General features: G+C 37.9%; 1 protein-coding gene across 15 annotated transcripts in view; it reads left to right on the top strand.

Annotated features, from left to right (window-relative positions):
• The window catches only part of LOC107568300 (serine/threonine-protein kinase MARK2-like), a 38185-nt gene extending 22240 nt beyond the window's left edge, over positions 1 to 15945 (top strand). Inside the window, exons 6-19 of one of the 15 annotated variants that reach the window (XR_001606736.1) lie at positions 367 to 437; positions 749 to 805; positions 938 to 1174; positions 1914 to 2033; positions 2750 to 2888; positions 3597 to 3709; positions 4286 to 4406; positions 4496 to 4620; positions 4720 to 4807; positions 7987 to 8137; positions 9978 to 10238; positions 12250 to 12277; positions 13501 to 13536; positions 14441 to 14463. Coding sequence is in view for 14 of the 15 variants with exons in the window: in XM_016254231.1 (XP_016109717.1) it covers positions 367 to 437; positions 749 to 805; positions 938 to 1174; positions 1914 to 2033; positions 2750 to 2888; positions 3597 to 3709; positions 4286 to 4406; positions 4496 to 4620; positions 4720 to 4807; positions 7987 to 8137; positions 9978 to 10238; positions 10862 to 10888; positions 13498 to 13536; positions 14441 to 14864 (1973 nt within the window). In the remaining variant the exon portion in view is untranslated. Of the gene's footprint in view, positions 1 to 366; positions 438 to 748; positions 806 to 937; positions 1175 to 1913; positions 2034 to 2749; positions 2889 to 3596; positions 3710 to 4285; positions 4407 to 4495; positions 4621 to 4719; positions 4809 to 7986; positions 8138 to 9977; positions 10239 to 10861; positions 10889 to 12249; positions 12278 to 13497; positions 13537 to 14440 lie in introns of all 15 variants that reach the window. The other 14 variants (XM_016254231.1, XM_016254237.1, XM_016254244.1 and 11 more) reach the window with 14 other exon arrangements.
• The last annotated feature ends 201 nt before the right edge of the window (positions 15946 to 16146 follow it).

Here is a 16146-nt window from a genome sequence, read left to right as displayed (position 1 = left end):
TATATATATATATATATATATATATATATATATGTTTTTTTTTTACATATTAAGACCATTCAGCAACAGCTGCAAAAACATCCCTTTGTATAGACCGCATTCCATAGGAAACAGTGACACGCACTTTTTATGCCATACAAATCACATACAATACACATCATGATTTTTCAATGTAGAATTTATTGACCGCTCTAGTTTAATTTCATCAGTCACCTGAGGCTGTTTATTTGTTACGCAAATTATTGCTTTATAGTAAAGTATCAGAGGCTGTGTTCGTACCAAAGCCAGACTTCTAGCTTACCCTCTCATATTTGTGTAACTGTTTATTTTCTAACCGTGACTGTTGTTCCCCTTCTTGGTTTGCAGGTGAGGTGTTTGATTACCTCGTAGCCCACGGCAGAATGAAAGAGAAAGAGGCTCGAGCCAAATTCAGACAGGTGAGATGCTACGCATTTGGTTGTTATTTGTAATACAAAGCTCCATAGGGGCTGTAAACACATCAGTGGTGTTTGGGTTCCTCTATTATATGTACTTTCTTTTCTACTTTTAAAATGTAATGCCTTGTTCGCATGATGGTATGGTTGATCCGATCAGTCAAACCTCTTTTTGAAGTGCTTATTTAAATAGTCGTATTTGTTAAACTTGATGCCAATACCTGATATAAATGGTTCTTAAAAGTTTCTAAAGTTTATTCTAAGAAATCCTTTTAGAAGTCAGTTTGTGTGTAAGCTAGTGTGTGTGTGTGCAGATTGTGTCAGCAGTGCAGTACTGTCACCAGAAGTGCATTGTCCACAGAGACCTCAAGGTACACAAGATACATTTTCACACTGTATTTTATATATCTTTACCTCTGCCTTTGTGACTAGTCTTCTATACTGATGCAGATTCGATTTCATCCCCAAATGCACAATCACTAAAGATCCTCCCTTGCTTGCAGGCAGAGAACCTGCTCCTGGATGCAGATATGAACATTAAAATTGCCGATTTCGGCTTCAGTAACGAGTTCACACTGGGCAACAAGCTGGATACTTTTTGTGGCAGCCCACCTTATGCTGCCCCCGAGCTCTTTCAGGGAAAGAAGTATGATGGGCCGGAGGTGGATGTCTGGAGCCTTGGGGTCATACTATACACACTGGTCAGCGGTTCTTTGCCATTCGATGGACAGAACCTAAAGGTGAGCACAGAAAAAGGAGTCAGTAGGCGCGTTTCCATTACCCTTCAAATTGCACAAATTGAAATTGTGAATTGAAAATACGCCTAATGGAAACGCGTCAATTTCACAAAAACGCCCATATATCGCAAAAAAGTTTTTCTCGTGGTTTTTCAGGCAATGCGAAAAAGGAATAATTAGCAAAACTGCAATGGAAAGTTTTTTTCGCATTTACAGGTCACATGGCGTATGTAAAAAGTCATATGAGCATTCTTCAATGTACTATAATCTCCAATAAACACCACATACCTGGCCTCTCTCCAGTATAAGGGGCTTTCCCTACCATTAATGCTTAGACCATTTACACTGCACACGTCTGCGGTGCAGTGTGGCTCTGAGACGGCCACTGAAGCTGATTGCGGCCACTCTAGTCAGTGCTTGTTTATTCCAGCCGTGCCACGCACATTTCTGAAGTGGCTCTCTGTGCTGCTTCTGTAAAGATACATGCATAAGCCTCCTTTGAATAAATATAGCCAAAATCCATCAAAATCCCACCAAAATCCGTTGCCATGATTTATCGCGAGAGGCAAAAGTTGACGTTTTAGTCGCATAACATTGGTTAATGGAAACACTCATTTCGCAATACTTTTTTATTGACATTAATAAAATATCACCAAAGTTTTGCGCAAATCTTTAATGGAAACGCGCCTAGTGTCAACAGCTTTGACATAAATGCTGGATACTTGTGTTTGTGTGTTCTTAGGAGTTGCGAGAACGGGTTTTAAGGGGCAAGTACAGGATTCCCTTCTATATGTCGACCGACTGTGAGAACTTACTGAAGAAATTCCTTATACTCAACCCAACCAAGAGAGGGAGCCTTGAGGTTTGTTCATTCATAAATGCTTACATAATCTTCTGTCTTGACCTTTAAATATTGTGTAAAGTCTGGTCTACATTGCTGCTTATTCTGGCAAAGACGATATTGGTGTTTCTTCGATTTTAGGCACTTTGTCTCAGAGGTTGATTTTTATTAAAAACAGATTGTAAACAAACCAGAAGGTTAAATAAACTATATTAAGATCTGTTGTTTGAAAATTTTATATCAAAAATTTGCTTTAAATTAGCTTATTGAATATTGTATGCAAGATTCAGTGCCATGAACTTCTCAAATTATAGCAAATACAGTGATCAGCTCTGCCTGTGGAGCTACCTGTTACCTGGTAAAAATGATAGACTTGATATAAACCTTTATTCCTGAAAATTACATAAAAGCCATCTGATCGGATCTGATGATTTTAGCCAGCTTTTGCTATTTTTGTGTGCTGTATGCATCAGACTGTTCACGGGCGGTCTGTGGGCGTACAGTCTGAGGCTTAGACTCTGCACAAACAACTGTTTGCAGATCGATATTTTTTCTTGGACTGATTCAGCTTTTCAGCACTGTGATGTGATTTTGAAGTGCTGCCCTCAGTTGACTGTCTGTGTGTATCCTGTTCAATAAAGGCCAACTATTTTGTTTTTGCGTCATGCTACTTTACACCAGTGATCCACACCCCATATGATCTCTTCACTTTGTACCCTTTCCTAACTTGCGCTTAGCAGCAGATCATGAAGGACCGTTGGATGAACGTGGGCCATGAGGACAATGAGTTGAAGCCCTACATTGAACCCCAACCCGACTACAAGGACCCTAAGAGGACAGGTCAGCACCCCAGCAGTGCAGGGGTTTGGAAGAGAGGTGGGGCAGATGTGGCCTGGAGCTTTAGTGATGGTGGTGGGTGGGGTTTGAGATCGAGATGGATCATGATTGGGTAATATATCTTGGTGATGGGACTTGATTCTGAATTCCAAACATCAGCTCATTTAAGCCTCTTTATTTGCGAGTTAACACAACTCATGTTTTTCCTGCTTTATAACACTTTTCTGTTTCCTTGTGTCTCTACAGTGTGTGGTTTGTGCAGGATTATTGTTTTCTTTAATTTTGATAGTTGTTACTTTCAGAATGAATATATTTAGTTGTGTTGCTTATACTTGAGGTTAGTGTTGTGTAATGAAAATATAAACTATTAAAGGTTTAGTGCATAACTCATCTTGCAGCATTTGTGCTGCAGACATGAATGATACCCTAATTTTTATTACATTTCTAAGCAATCAGACTTTTATGACCGGTGGATTGCATTTTAGGAGGGATCTCAGCCATATATAGTAACCAGAATATTGTAGAGACATGGTTGATAGGTTCTTTTGGCTTGAACCCATAGAAATCATCAACCCAAACACCCAGCACACCTTAGAATGCACATAGCAACTACCCATGATACCCGTACATCGTGGCTACAGTTTATGCTTGTGGAAACACTGAATATAAAACTATAGTTCAAGAGGTTGTCATTAAGCAGGTAAGCCGTTTTTCCTACTTATTTAACTCTTTTGTCTGTCTTCTCAGATATTATGCTACGTATGGGATACTCTCTAGATGAGATACAAGACGCCCTGGTCAAACAAAAATACAATGATGTCATGGCAACTTACTTATTACTGGACTATAGGAACTCAGAGGTATTTTACTCTAAAGATCATGTGATTATCTGTGTTTGTGTGCATGTAGAACTGTAATAGCTTTTGGTTTTGTTCGGTTTTATTTATTTATTGCTTTTTTCCATTTGTTTTTTTTTTGTTCTGTTCTGTTCTTTTTTTAAATTGTTTTGTTGTGTTCTGTTTTTTTCATTGTTCTTTTTTGTTCTGTTTTTTGTTTTATTCTGTTCTACTTTTGTTTGTTGTTTCTTTCCGTTTTTTGTTTTTGTTTTTTAGTTGTTTTATTAAATTTTTGTTTGTTTTGTACTGTTTTGTTGTTCTGTTTTCTGTTTTCTGTTACATTTATTATAACCGCTACATTCAGGCAATTATGCAGAGAATTTCCAGAATTAGTCTTTAAAATTGGCACCTTACCACTCATGTATATGATTATATTTTGAGAGGCTTCATTGAAAATGACATGAATCATTACGCATACGAGTGCCTAATTGTACAGTTCCTGTTTTTGCAATGGCAGTTGTTTTAACCATAGTAGTGTAAAAATGCAAATTTAAAGCGCAAAGTACATATGTACCTTTTTTTTTTCTTCTTCTTTCCTAGCTGGATGAACTATCAATAAAGGCCCGTCCAGGCACTGACCTCACAAACAACACCCAATCATCTCCTCACAAGGGACAACGCAATACCTCCAATCCGAAGTCCCGCAGATACACAGACCAAAGTACAGCATCATTCTGCTGGTCATTAGCCACCATAATCGCCGACTGGTTTTGGTTTGTAAAGCTCACACGTTTTCTCTCTACACTGCAGGCTCCTCTGTTTCCACCAAGCGTCCTCAGGGCGACAGCAAGCACATCGGTGGTTCAGGCAGCTCCAGTAAAATCCCTCCCAGCCCACTCTCCGGAGACCATAAGAAAACTCCTACCCCTTCCACTGTGAGTACAGAGCTCCCTAAGGAGCTGATGACTGATACACAGCCACAGGTGTGATCTCACGTCACTGATCTCTCTGTGTGCTTTTCATGTGCCATATAGAACAGCATCCTGTCCTCAGGCACCGGCCGCAGCAGGAACTCTCCAATCACTGAGAGAGCCACGCTAGGAGTACAGAATGGCAAGGACAGGTACTGCCACATTCCTCTTTATGTACAGAGTCTTCGTTTCATGCTACGAATCACATGGAAGCACCCATCAAACTAATTTCTGCAAAGTGGATTGGTGTTAAAAGTAGTGTGTGTGTATGTGTATATTTAGACTGTTTGGAAAGCTTCTCTGCTCTCGACTCATTTTGTCAGGCTGCTGCCCTGCCAGCATGGGAAACATAAATCTGTTATGTGCGCACATACATTCACACATTGACAATCGCACACATTCAAGCACACATTCGAACGCAGCACGAAGCTGAAATCTGTTCAGCTAGATTTGCAATGCCTTCAGGAACTTAGAATTAGTCCAAGGATTTAAAAAAAAGAGTAGGTAATGATTCAAGAGCTCAGCAGCTTGGGTTCCTTTCAATACAATAAAATAATTTTTTTTTTTTTTCAACTTAATGTCTTTCTGTGGCATGCTGGTGATTAAAACTGGCAATCATTTTTGACTCCTCATTCAGGGAAACTCATTTACAGCTACATGCTTACAATTGCAACACAATGAATCAATGTTTAAATGATCTCAGTTTGAAAAGTATAATTGTAACACTTAAACATTTAGACATCTGTTCAAATGTTTGAGGTCAGTAAAGTTTTTATGCTTTTGAAAAGTCTTACATTCTCATCAAGGTGGCCTTTATTTGACCACAAATACAGTATGTGAAATAATATGGCAATTTATATTCTAGTTTAATGTGTTTTAAATGTAATTTATTCCTGTGATGGCAGAGCTGAATTTTCAGCAGTCATTACTTTACTCTTCAATGTCACACAAGTTCAAAAGAACAGCATTTATTTGAAATAAAATTTTATTTGTAACATTATAAATGTTTTTACTGTTACTTTTGATCAGTTTAATGTATACTTGCTGGTTGAAAATATTAATTTCATTTTTATTTTATTTTTTATCGTACTGACCTACTTTTGAACAAAAGTGTGTATGTTAGCGTACGACTACTGTGTTGTAGAATCTCTTACGGACCCTGCCTGCCCAAAGTTATATCCTTTCATCTTTCAATTCGTACTATGACCAGCTAAACAGTAAATCTAGTTAATTTCAGTAAACGCAAGTTTTGCAAACTCTGTAACTAGGTTTTCATCTGCCTAGAAAAGTAGTTCTGCCCCAGAAAGATGATTTGGATAACAGCACAGTTAGAGCAGACAATGTAAGTGCTTTTTACAGAAATACGTGCTGCACATGTCCTCTTAAACCCTCTGGGCAGCATGCCAACTATTGTAACTGCATTAGTTCATTATTTACAAACTCGGGGACAAGCAGGAATTATTGTCTGTGTAATCGACAGAATGCCACAGATGCAGTCGATATATATCTTGCGTTGTAAACTACCCAGAATATTTCTCTTAATGATTCCTATTTGGGTTCACATAAATATCAACTGTGGTGAATTCCTGTAGTCAGAGCACTGCAAATTAAGCATGTAATTTACTACCATATTGATACTAAAATAAAGAAAAGTGTGATCTGTAACATATTATATGTAGACATGCTGGTGTCTTGTTATCATTTAGCAAACAACAATATTGCTAAACAGATTAAAAAGAGAAAACGACTCGCTACACTGAATTTATTGCATGATTAGTTTGAATTTATGGACTGCTTATGAACAGAATTACAAGTTAATATCACAGTCGTGTAAAACCTGGAAATACTGGGGAAGTTTAAAATTGATATTTACATTCCAATCATGTAATCGAGCAAAATCAATTTATTGAAATTCATAGAAATATCTGTAGTGATTTTATATTTTTCTAGTTTTGCTCTTCTCTAAAATATTACATTTCCTAGATGGAGTAAAACCTGCCCACAGTCCAGAATAGTGTGTTTTATTGGAGACGGTTGTACACAAATAATGAAAATTAATTAAATATACACATCTCTTCTTTTTTTTAAATCCACATCCTTTAATCAACTGGAAAAGACATTCATTACGCAAAGTGTGGGAACCCTGTTACCTATTGGTAAATCGACTATTGAAAGTTACTGCAGATATACCGAGTCAAACTGACGTATTACCCTTGATTGGTATGTAGTCAGTCTCTCATCCCTTAATCTGGAATTAGTGATTTTGCCCAACCGAAATAATCAGGTTACACAGCGAAGAGATGCAGGAAACTGTATGATATGGATGTTTAAGTTTGCTTGATGTGACAACCTGCAGCACAGTAAGAATGCTGACATGGAAAGAGTTTTATATGTGTGCGCAAGGTCAGGTTGCGGAGCAGCAAATAAAAATACAGACATTATGGCACTGACCGAACACCTGCCACCAGATAACCCTCACAAATGCATCAGATGTCTTTCGTCTGCTTCTATTCTGCATGTATTATGATCGGTTTGATGAACTTCATGCCCATGAGGCTTATGCTGTCAGACTCGTTTGATCATCACTGCATCTCGTTTTAGATTCTCACTCAATGCACAGAGACGGAGTAAGCTTTCCAGCAATAATGCAAGTTTGATCCAACTTTGGCAAGCTTTGATCTATATACTGTAGATCTAAAAATAGACTTAAAGGGATAGTTCACCCAAAAATGAAAATTCTGTCATTAATTACTCACCCTCATGTCATTTCAAACCCGTAAGACCTTCGTTCATCTTCGGAACACAAATTAAGATATTTTTGATTGAATCTGAGAGCTGTCTGACCCGGCATAGACAGCAACTCAACTGAAATGTTCCCAAGTCCAGAAACGTAGCAAGGAGATCTGTAAAATAATCCATGTGTCATCAGTGGTTCATCCGCAATTATACAAAGCTACGAGAATACTTTTTGTGAGCAAAAGAAAATAAAAACACGACTTTATTCAACAATATCAAAAATATCTTAATTTGTGTTGTGAAGATGAACGAAGGCCTTACGGGTTTGAAACGACATTAAGGTGAGTAATTAATGACAGAATTTTAATTTTTGGGTGAACTAACCCTTTAAGACCAAAATAGCATCCAAACCTACATTATCGCATCCGCAGCATTGTATTTTTATCTCCTGGTGTGTGCTTTTGTCTTATTCCATCACTTTCTCAACCATCCCTCCATCTTTGCTGAATCTAACCTGTCTGCTTTACAACCTCACCCATACCTCCCTCCACTCTGTACGTGGGGGGTGTCCGCACATGGGGGCTGTTGTTATTCGTCTTTCCCCTAGCTTGAACACTCCAGGGTCCCGCGCCTCCACCGCCTCAGCGGCCGCGGTCCTTGCCGCCTCATCCCGCACCCGTCACCACAAGTCCTTGTCCACCTCTGCCCACCCCAGTCCCCCAGACTTCCATGCACATCGCCCCAGGCAAGTGGCAGCCAGAACCAAAACTGTTCGGATGGGGATTTGACTTCAAGAGCCAGGGATGAACTAGGACGTATAGATTGTTTTTAAAGCAGAAACTTTAAAGGTTTTTGGGGGGTTTGAAATACATGAGATCCACAGACAAAGTACCAAATACGATATGCTAAGAGATAAGAAGGCCCTCACTTTTTTTTAGCCTTGCCTACTTTTCTCACTCGTTGTCCGTCACAATAACACGCCGTCTTACTCGCCGTCCCACTTTCTCCTCCGCATAAACACACGTTGTTCACATCACGTACCTGACAGTCTGTTCCATTCTAATTCATAATGCACATGCAAGCTTTAACTCATTGTCTTTTGTTCTCGCAAGGTCCTCCCTCACTTACGCATGTGTTGTGTTGCTCTGCTGCCCTATCCTTCTCCACCCCTTCTTTTCTGCAGCCAAACCAGACAGTGCATTCATATCCTCTAAAACCTCTCACTGCTTACGTAACCTTTAATAAAGACGTTTTGTGCCATCCTGGAACGTTAAAAGCTTGTGTCACAGACAGTTATATGCATGCTAACAATGGTTTTGTCTCCCTCCCTGAAGAGTTTCTTCAGTTTCTTTTGGTTTTCTGTTGTTGTTTGAGTCTCATCTTTTGTTGGTAATAGCTGCATGATAATTATTAAGGGTGATGTGTGTAATCAGTGTTAAAATACTTGTCTTCAGTTTAATGTAGGTAGACAACTGTAAGTTAAGCATTTGTCCTTAAATGTTAAACACTCTGTGAATACATTGCATTAGGGTGTCATTGCATATAAAAAACATCTGACCAATAGAAGATTATTTTTACACTATTGTTCAGAAATACAGTAAACACTGTTATATGGTGAAATATTACAATTTAAAATATAAAATACAGATTAAATATATATTTTAAAATGTAATTTATTCCTGTGATGGCAAAGCTGAATTTTCAGCAGTCATTACTCCAGTCTTCAGTGTCACATGAAAAAATCATTCTCATTTGCTGAATTGCTGTTCAAGAAAAACATCAAACATTTTTTTTAAAGAATTCTTTGGCTTTGTCTTAATAAAAAAAATCAATCATTTTAAATGCTACAAGTGGATTTAGTCTTCACAGCATTATAATGTACAGTACGCAAAATAGATTCACTTTGAAAGATTACATTTAACAATGTTATTAAATTGGTGTTTTTAAAGATTAATATTTTCTGATTTTAAATAAATAAAATCAAATATTTGGCAATAAACAATACGGTACCGATATATTTAGTACTAGTGTGAGTTCAGGATGGAGATTATTTTTAAAAAGTCATTTTTCCTGTTTTGTTAGGTGACACAATTGTGATCCAGGAATTACACACTTCACCTTTAACAATTATGTAATGATTAACATATTAACCTGTTGTGTGGTTTTGTAACCTTTAAAAAAATATATATCAAAAATGTGGTCCTCGTGTGATTTAAGCCTGTGGCTTGTCACATGTCTGGCATGGTACAAAAAGGGCTGATGGTGGAATTATACTTTCTCACGCAAGTGCATGCCTGGGTTTTATTCCATCACTTTTTAAAATCAATCTCAAATTAAAGGTAGGTTATTTTCCACAAGGATGATTTGTCTGCCATCAGTGCATTAGCAGCAAGAGCTGCAGTTGGTAGCATAATGAAATGGCCTATTCATGCTTTTGTGCCTGATTATTGTAGCTGCTTTTTGCTTTGAAGTGGCTTACATTTATTGATGCAGTTTTGTATTTGAATGGCTGCTAGATTGGAGTATTGAGTACTAACTGATATTCTTTTCACCTTTACAAACAATTTGTAAAAAAAAAAAAACAGCACGGCCAACCAGAAAGCATCAGTGGTGTCCCCCTCAGCTCAGAACATAAACATTTCCTCAATGGCTGATCGTACCAACTTCTCCAGAGGGGTGGCGATTAGAAGCACTTTCCACGCCGGCCAGCAAAGAGCCACACGAGACCAGCAAGCCTCAGCGTACAATGATCCCTCTGCCTCCCCCTCCCTTTCCCATGGCATCAGCCAGGTGCGCCGTCCTGGGACAGGCATCTTCAGCAAGTTTACTTCCAAATTTGTACGCAGGTGAGTTCATGATCCATCCACATGGTGACACTGTTACTTGCATTTACTTAAGTGAACTATTAGGTGAACTCTTAGGAATACACATGCACACATTCTCATGGCTCTCACCAGTGCTCCCCTCTTTCAGGACGAGATGGTTTGGACTGGCACTGTTTTTTATCGCTAAGATCATGAACTCTGAAACAAAGGGCTGCTGGAGCAGAGATGGTTTTAAGTGTGAGAGATGCTAACTGAAGGATTACTAACATGAAATTCAGGGTTCCCACGGTCAGGGAATACCTAGAAATATCAGGGAGTGATTTCCATGCCTAGAAATGTCATGGAAATTAATTACATCTTAATTTGTTTTTTTTTGTAGTTCAATCACATAAGCAAATGGTATACATGTTTTTTTTTTTTATCTTTACCCGGCAATCATGAAAGAAAAAAAAATTTGCGAAAAGGTGTGGGAACCCTGCAAACATCCATCATTCATGCAGTGCATTTACAATTAACAGTTTCTTCAGCAATCTTAAACACCCTGTGTAACTTAAAGTATAATAAAAAATTAAAAGATTTTCCAATGGTTCATGCACATGTGAGAAACACATTTTTCCCTTTTTCTCAAATTTTTTTTTTTGTAGAAATCTCTCATTCAGATTTCCCAGAAGGTAGGCAATAACGCTACCCTTGCGTTTTCCCAAGACAATGTCTTTTTCCTGTGCTCTATATTCCTTCTGTGATGTCTTGTGTCTTGAACCAGCATTTATTTTTGTTCCACATGCATATCCTTTCATGTTATTATTCTTTACTAATGTTCTGCGTCCATTGCCTGACTCACTCCTCTGCCAGCCCTCTCTTCCTCGATTGCATCACATCCCGCTTCTCTCTCATATGAACTCATGGAGTCCGGTCATGTACGTTATGCCGCAGATCTTGTGAAATGGTCTCCATGCGCCCTCGTCTGTGCTGTCATCATGCAACATGACTACACTCCTACAATGCAGTTAAATGATAGTGTAATTCAAGTTTTACAGGTCTTTGTAGATTGTTTCTAATTACATTGTACAAGGACTGATAAACTCTTGATTTTCATGATTCGGTTCCATTAAAGGTTATTGTACATCTACTAAAATACTTTCAAACATACAGCTAAATCTACAGTTACTTCAGTTGTGGGCTTGCAGTTCAATTAAATGTGATAAAAGATAAAAACTTGGCGCTGCTATAAATAGACATATAACACCTCTTTCTACTGCAGTGTCCACAACAAACACAGCGTGACAATTGCAGTCTGATTCATGAACAAATGACTCAAATTGGTTCAACTTAATTAATTAATCTGTCAATAGCATTAGCATTCATTTACCCAAAAATGAAAATGGCCATCATTTATTCACTTGGTATAGGAAATTATGATCCGCACTCACGAGAACAATCTTCTTTTTTCTTTTCTTTTACATTCATTACTGATGGGAATCCCCCCCATTCAAAAAAATGAATGTAAAATAAAAGAAAAAAAGAAGATTGTTCTCATGAGTGCGGATCATAATTTCCTATACTAAGTAACTAAACAGATTGACACACCAAAATAAAAAGACCAAGTAACGCAAGAGCGCGCAGTGCAAACGACGTTGTTAATCATTTATTCACTCCCATCTCTTTCCAAACCATTAACACTTTTGTTCATCTTCTAAACACAAATTAATGTATTTTTAATGTAACTGGAAAGATTTCAGTCCCTTCACTGAAAGTCCATTTCACCAAAGCAAACGCGTTTACTGTATTTGATGTGCTCCATGTATGTGCGTTGATCAATGCTTACATGTGAAAAAAAGATTAAATTAAATCTGTTCATGGTGTGATCTCAAGTGAAGACTTACATTTAGGTGCTTTATTCATATTGATGGATTACTTTTACATTCTCTTTATGAACTTTTTGAAGCATCAATGTTTTGGTTGCTGGGACTTTCAAAGGAGGGCCAGAAATTTCTCAGGTTATATTAAAAATATTGTCATTTGTGTTTGAAAGATTCTTATAGGTTTGGAATGACATGAGGGGTGAGTAGATCATTTTCATTTTTGGGTGAGCTATAGGCTTGTGGGACTTAAATCAGAGTAATTTCTGGTTCAAATAAAACCTAGTGTCTGTATAAATGGTTTCTTTATTAACAACATAATTATTGCATTAATAAAGTGCTGGTAATAAAGGTATAATGCTATTATCATGAATACTATTGTTGTAAGTTTGTTTGTTCAGCGCAATCGGAGAAAGAATTAAATTCCTTATGTATTTTGTAGACCCCTCAGACAGAAAATTAATATCTACATCAGCATGTAGAAGTATTGGGCACAGGATTCTTTGTCATTTATATTCTGTTGATGGCAACTAAACCCTCGCCCAAAGCTTGACATTTGTTTTTTAATAGGTCAGGTAAGTTCATAGTTTGCACAGTCAGGCAGGCAGGGTCAATAGTGGATGCCAGTCGTGTTTTCATGGTGAGGCCTGTAAAGGGTGACGCCTGCTTTTCTCCTCTTACGGTCTACTGCTTATTCTTATAATGCTGCACTAAAACAGGCGTGCTGCTTTTGGCCCTTCGTTCTTGTGCTGCGCTGTTTTGGAGGTGGCTGATCTCTCCGTCCGACTGTATCATTCAACACACCTCACTGAAATCACTTGTTCAGCTGTACAATACACACATGAGAAAATTAACCAGATACACATTTTTACACTTCATCGCTGACAGACAAGTTTGGGAATTTAAGTTTAGAAGGACCCCTTGTAGTTTTGCTCTAGGCACTATACTGAATTTTGCAGTTAGGTTCCTAATAAGATTTGAAATTAGTTTGAATTCCTTTTGGGGTCATTTAAAATGTTATATGCTCTTACATTACCAGACTGCATCATGTACACGAAGGAAAAAAATCTAAATTTGCACTTTGACACACAGATTGCTACATCAGATATTTGCTGTCCATTTGGAATATGAATATTTATATCCTAATTTTGGACTACTAGCATTTGTCTCCTCATTTGTTCAGGTGTTTATGCTAAATACAGAGTGGCTTAGGTGAGTGTGTGTTGATCCTGAGGTTCAGAGTTTAAAAGTAAATGCTCAAGAAGGTGGTGAAGGGACTAAAAAGATGCTTTATGGATTTTGTTTCAGATATTTTAAGTTTTATGAGCATAAGATATCGATACCAAAATCTACATGACCAGGACTAATACTTAGCTAGCATAATTTGAATTGAGGGACTAAACTTGTTGGTTTTCTTTGAGGAGTCCGTATGAGGGAGAGGGTCGAGATGAGGCCAGCAGGTGAGGACAACGACTGACTAATAAAAATCTTTTATCTACAAAAGCGTACTGCTCAGATCACTGAATCATTACTTACTAAGGCATTTAAAAAAAAAAAAAAGAAAGATTCATGTTCCGTTAGAGTGCTGAGTCATTTAAAGCTTAAACTGGGTATTTTTCTTTTGAATCATTGGATGACTTGCATCATGAGACAATCAAATGTACACTACCGTTCAAAAGTATGGGGTCAGTAAGATTTTTAAAAGGTTTTTGAAAAGTCTTTTGTTTACCAAGGCTGCATTTATTTAAAAAAAAAATAAAAAAATACTGTAAAACCATACTATTGTGAAAAATTGTAATAAAAAAATTATTTGGTGAATAAAAAGTTCAAAGGAACAGCATTTTTGATTGTTTTTTTGTAACAAATACCTTGACTGTCACATTTGAATATTTTAATGTGCCCTTGCTAAATTAAATAATTCCTTAATTTGACTGACCCCAAACTTTTAAACGGTAGTACATTTCTTTCATTTACATGCAAAAATGTATTAGTATCTAAAAATAGGTAATAAATACATTTTACATTTCTACACTTCTAAACCAAGTTGATGTTTTATTTATATTTGTATACTTTTTGTAGTTTTTGTTTTTACCCGCAAAAAGCACCATACAGATATCAAATTAGTGGATGCTGTTGTTTTGACTGCATTGTAGTCTTCCACCATAGCACCATGTTGGTGTTTTGTGTTGTTGATAAAAAACATTTAATCATGTTGATTTAAACTTTTAAACGTGTTAAAGCAGAAGAACTAGTTACAGCTTGAATCAACCAAGCTGCTTCTGTCTGTTTTCATTTCCTTGTCTTCCGCATGTTCACCTTCGTTTTCCTGTTTGTGCCTCTCTCCTCTCATCATTTTCACTGAAGACCCATGTTGAGCACAGCAGACAAGATGGAGAAAGGTATCCAAGGACTGCCTGGCGATGAAAACAAGGACTCCTTTTCCTCTTCTCCAGCGTCCAGCACACCTTCGTCCACCCAGACCTCCAAACCACGCTCCCTCCGCTTCACCTGGAGCATGAAGACCACCTCCTCCATGGAGCCCAATGAAATGATGAAGGAGATCCGGAAAGTTCTGGACTCCAACAGCTGCGAGTATGAGTTGAGCGAGCGCTTCATGCTCCTCTGTGTTTCGGGCAACCCCGCGCATGACGACTTTGTCCAGTGGGAGATGGAGGTGTGCAAGCTACCTCGCCTCTCGCTCAACGGGGTGCGCTTCAAGAGGATCTCCGGAACCTCCATCGCCTTCAAGAACATCGCCTCGAAGATCGCCAACGAGCTAAAACTGTGAGGAAGATGATGGTTTCTGTGGAAAAGATCTTGAGGAACGGCTGGAGCCCGTGTGTTGGGAATGAGGAAGCACTGTGAGGAAAATCATTGGAGTTGTGAGCTCTACGGCAGCATTGAAGAGTCTTGAGGCTGTAAAGGGGGAAAAGGTGTAAGACAGGTTCATGGGGGACATTTTGTGCATATAGACATTTTTCAGGGGGGTTATTTTTGGGGGGAAGTGTTCTGTCTTGGTTTGGGTTTTCTGTTCTTTACTCACCCCCCTCGAATGCTTTGTGTTGTCATCTTTATTTGTGGCAATTTTGTTCAAATGTTGTGGGTTTTCTTGGAACTCACAATTGTCCTCAATTCAGAAAAAGTTAAGAGACCATGAGAAAACGTTGGTTTTCATAAACTGGAATTGTTTGCCAGTATATGTATTTTTTTTTTTACAAACACAAACCAGCTCCTGTCATGGACAGCTGTATCTAACTCTCCCTCCATACCCTGGTCCTTATTCCTTGTTCATCCCCAAACACAAACAATGCTAATCCACCACATTACTTGATCTTACTTCCAATTCCATGTTAGCTGTGATGAGCAGAGATGGAGATATTGGTGGTTGACGCTCAGAATGTACAACACAAAATCGAGACCCAAATGGCTAGGCACATTCAGTGGAGCCATCATTTGAATTTTCATATCTACTCATCATGATCTGATTGGTTCTGATCTAGACAATGAAATTGCTAGCTAATCCGTAACCTCTGCCCCATTTCTACGTCACAACAGTACAGTGTCTTATTTGAGCTGAAATGGAAGTGTTGACTTGAATCCTTGGTGCACTGGAGGTGAATCACCTCTTAGCACTCAATGCCCAGACAATTAGTTTTTTTGTTGTTTGTTTTGTTTTTTCCTCTACTGCAGGAGTTATATATCTGAAACTAATTAAGGGCCAATTAAGTAATTATTGGTGGATTGTAGTGTAATTAAGAATTGCTGGTTGGATCCAATCTGCTGCACTGGAATGAGTCTGTTTCTCGTTGCCTTTCTCTGGAGAAGATAATTATTAATATTATTATATGAATAAACCAGACGTTGGATGATTTGTGTTCAGTTATTCATGAGCAACATTCTTTTTATTTTAGTGCATAGTTTTATTTTCTTTTGTTTCACCTTCAAGCAACATTTGAAATATGCTGATGTTCTTTAATTGATTTAAAGAGCATGCAATACAAATAAAACGATTTACTTTCTAAAATATTTCCATTTGAGAGCACTTGGAAACTTAGCAATTTAGGTGTCAA

The sequence above is a fragment of the Sinocyclocheilus grahami genome, unplaced genomic scaffold, assembly GCF_001515645.1.
Source record: "Sinocyclocheilus grahami isolate Dianchi unplaced genomic scaffold, SAMN03320097.WGS_v1.1 scaffold1233.1, whole genome shotgun sequence".
In the NCBI taxonomy this organism is placed as follows: Eukaryota; Metazoa; Chordata; class Actinopteri; order Cypriniformes; family Cyprinidae; genus Sinocyclocheilus; species Sinocyclocheilus grahami.
The sequence above is the reverse complement of the archived record's forward strand: the minus strand, read 5'-3'. Positions and strand labels throughout refer to the sequence as shown.